The 3878-nt window shown below is 39.2% G+C and overlaps 1 protein-coding gene across 1 annotated transcript; it reads right to left on the reverse strand.

Moving 5' to 3' along the window:
* Positions 1-1457: 1457 nt before the first annotated feature.
* Positions 1458-3608, reverse strand: LOC110898489. The gene is made up of 2 exons (XM_022145284.1): positions 3063-3608; positions 1458-2879 (listed from the first exon to the last, which is right to left on the reverse strand). Exons 1-2 carry the CDS (start codon positions 3606-3608, stop codon positions 1458-1460), a joined length of 1968 nt encoding a protein of 655 aa, XP_022000976.1.
* Positions 3609-3878: the final 270 nt, after the last annotated feature.

The raw sequence follows: 3878 nt of genomic DNA on the forward strand, positions 1-3878 counted from the left end.
AAGGATACCACTTCTTGATCCCTGACTTGAACAAAGGCCTCGGCTTCGACCCACTTGGAGAAATAATCTGTCATTGCCAGCATAAAATCCTTTCCTCCTGGAGCCTTTGGAAGTTTTCCCACTATGTCCATTCCCCATTTCATAAACGGCCAAGGGGATACGATAGGATATAATGGTTCTGCAGGCTGATGCAGGATGTTGCCGTGTCTTTTGTGACAACCCTCACTAAACCAGGTATCCGTATGACTTAATTAATAATTAATTACTGCTTAATTACTATGCTTATTTGAAATTACTGATGAACTGCTACTTGATTTCTGATACTTGTACATACTTGCATCATACTCTATTTACCGTCACTACATTATTTACATGCTGAACCTTAGTGACAAACATGATGCACAAAAGCACAGTAGCACTATGAACGGATAACCTATTGAACATGCTGATAAAGCCAGCATTAGGCAGACACTGCCTCTAAGGCCTGTATGAGCCAGAAATATTTTACTACACTAGTAGAGAGTGTAGGGATAAGAGGGTTGTAGAACTGCGTCACTAGGTATAATTATAGTGACCGGATGTGCCTAAAACGTACTTTGAGAACAAAATTCTGCACTTTAAAATAAAAATTCAGCATTTATCTAAATTAGTAAAGTGGAAAAAGTTGGAAAAATATTACTAGACACTCTCCAAAGTATCGGGAATAAATTGTGTCACTAAGAATAATATCAACGACACTTTAAATAATTATTTGGCGCCTTATCGGAGTAATATTCAACCGTACAACCGGACTTAACCCGGGACATAAAAATTTGACAGTGACATTGTTGTATTTCTCTGAGCCAGTTAGTGTCCCCGAATACCCTAACACCCGATATAAATTACTACCCACTAATACACTAAACATAATTTCTAACTAATTAACTAACTAGTTACTTAATTATTAGTTGGGAATGAACTAAACTCCCATCATGAAAATGGCGGCATCATGGCCCCCCTGTTCTCTTTCTTTTTTTTGTTGATTTCCCATGTGCCACCAAGAATCCTACAAATCCCCATGTAATATCTAGGAAATGTGAATATGTTGATTTTACTTACACTAAGCCCCCTACTAGCCACCAAGTAACCACTAAAATCTTTCACTTAGCCCCTCCCATGGCAGAATTTTCGATCAAAAGGCATGGCCCCACAAGATTCCATGATCTTCCAATACCTAGTTTTTTTTTTTTTGAAACGGCAGGATTCTATGATTATAGAACAGGGCCAGCATATGCTGTAAAACCCAAATGTTACACTACGAAAAACATATAAACACAACTCATAACACACTAAAGCCCACCCCATCCGCCCATTGCTCGTATTATTTGACTATGTCTCTAATATTGAAATCCACCCATCTCTCCCATACTAATTCCTTGAACTTTGATCTACTTTTCAGCCACAAGAACGTATCTTCTTTAATGTCGTCGATTATTTTGCTTCCTACTCTCGTGCCTCCTTTGAACTCCTTTTCGTTTCGTGTCTTCCAAAGGTTCCATATCGTTGTTTGAAAGACCAGTTTCACTATTTTCTTCCATTCCGATGATCCAGCCAAACCGTCCGGGTATTCTATCATCTTCTTGCATGTACTCACGTCCGCAGTAGTCGGTAGTTTCAGCCACACAAGGATGTTCCACCAAACTGCTTTTGACATTATGCATTCGTGTATTAAGTGTTCCACTGATTCCTCCCTCAACCCACATCTTGAGCACAGATCGTTTTCCATAGCTACGCCTCTTTTTTTTTAGTTCTTCTTTTACCGCGATTTTTCCGATAGCTGCCCTCCACGTAAAGTAGTTTATCTTTGCCGGCGCCCATGTGTTCCAGTGATTCCATTGTTCTTCCGGTTCAGTTATGAATTGTTTGTCGATCAGTCTTTTGACCGCTGCTACTGAGAATGTCTCCCATTTATCATTTTTCCATCCCCATCGGTCCGCTGCCGTATCAATTTTTGTTTTATTTAAATCATTCCACATACCCGACCATTGCCTCCATTCTTCGTCGCTGTTTGGTGGTCTACTCCACTCAATGTTCCATTGAGTTTCGTTTCCTACCTTTACTCCATGGTTCGCCACAGTTGCTTGCTTGTTTTTTGCGATCTTAAACAATTCAGGGTATCGGTCTTTCAACGGTAACTCACCTGCCCAATTATCCAGCCATAGTTTAATCTTTTTTCCATCTCCTACTTTCGCCACTAATCTTTCCTTCAAGTTTATGCCTTTGCTGTTGAGTTCATTGTATGAACCTACTATATCTTTCCATATTCCAGTAATCCTTTTGTTTGCTGGGATATATTTGTGGCATCTCTTATTTTCATGTATTGCTTTTACGACTTTTGCCCATAATGCTTCCTGGTTCGTTTTATATTTCCAAGCCCACTTTACTAATAGTGCTAGATTCGTGCTTCTCAAATCCCCTATACCGAATCCACCATATTTTCTCGGTTTTACCATTGTTTTCCATGCAATCCAACATATCTTATTTTTACCTTCTTTCGAACCCCAAACGAACTTCCTCCGAATTGCTTCTAACTTTTGGATAACTTTCTTTGGGGCTGAAAACATTGACATGTAGTAATTCGGAAGTGCTCCCATAACCGCTTTTGCTAATACCAATCTTCCGGCAAATGATAGGCATTTCGCTTTCCATGACGATAGTTTTTTATTGAACTTATCTACCACCGGTTTCCATAGTTTTTCTCGTTTCATATTTGCACCAATTGTTAACCCCAAAAATTCAAACGGCATATTACCTTTTTTACATTTTAATTTTTCGGTCATAGATTCAACTTCTTCCTCTTCTACCTCCACACCAACTAAGCTTGATTTACTTAAATTCACCTTTAGTCCCGAGCATAATTAGAAGCATCTCAGAATTCTATTTAGGTTTAGTATGTTATTCTCGGACCATTCACCCATGAATATTACATCGTCCGCGTAACATAGGTGAGAGATACATGGACCTTCGTTTGGTAGTTTTACCCCTTTAAAAATCCCTCTTTCGCAAGCCCTATTCATAATTACATCTAATGCTTCCATAGCTAGAATAAATAAGAATGGGGATAGCGGATCACCTTGTCTTAAACCTCTTTGTAAATTGAATTCCGATGTAGGGGATCCATTTACCAAAACCGACGCCCAACTTGACTTTAGACACGCTCCAATCCACTTCCTCCATCTTGCCGGGAAATTCATTGCTTTCATGTTTGCCAGTAGGAACTTCCAGTTTATGCAGTCATAAGCCTTTTCAAAGTCCACTTTAAACACAAATATTTCCTTTTTGCTTTTTTTCGCCCAGGAGATTACTTCACTTGTAATGATAGGGCCATCAAAAATTGACCTACCTTCTACAAAAGCCGTTTGTACTGACGCCACCACAAATGGAATTACCCCTTTGATTCGATTTGCAAGAACTTTCGCTATTACTTTGTATAACACCCCAATCAACGAAATAGGTCTATACTCGCTAACCATCTTAGGGTCTCTTATCTTTGGTAATAAGGCTATAAAAGACGCGTTGCAGCCCCTTTCTATACGGCCCTTATTATGAAATTCCTTCAACACTCTCATAAAGTTTGTTTCCAGTTGCGTCCAGAACTTCTTAATAAACTTGAACGAAAATCCATCAGGTCCAGGAGCTTTTTCAATACCTAGTTAAATCTTTTCCTTGGTTTTGTTGAGATGTTGTTTGTACTAAAGGGAGCATTCAAACCATTGGGTAAAGAAGATTAGTGGATAATATATACTAGCTTATCTTCTTCATATTTCACCACCCCACACTCTCTTTTTCTCCCTTCCATAGATACGGCCGAACAACCTCCCCACACGCTACCACCTTCC

The sequence above is a fragment of the Helianthus annuus genome, chromosome 2, assembly GCF_002127325.2.
Source record: "Helianthus annuus cultivar XRQ/B chromosome 2, HanXRQr2.0-SUNRISE, whole genome shotgun sequence".
Taxonomy (NCBI): Eukaryota; Viridiplantae; Streptophyta; class Magnoliopsida; order Asterales; family Asteraceae; genus Helianthus; species Helianthus annuus.

What these genes read in the sequence shown, in the direction of transcription:
- LOC110898489 (XM_022145284.1), bottom strand. Translation starts at nt 3,608, where the DNA reads ATGAGAGTGTTGAAGGAATTTCATAATAAGGGCCGTATAGAAAGGGGC. An exon ending in TAGCTATGGAAGCATTAGAT is followed by an intron (nt 2,880 to 3,062) that starts GTAATTATGAAT and finishes TCGGGACTAAAG; the next exon opens with GTGAATTTAAGTAAATCAAG.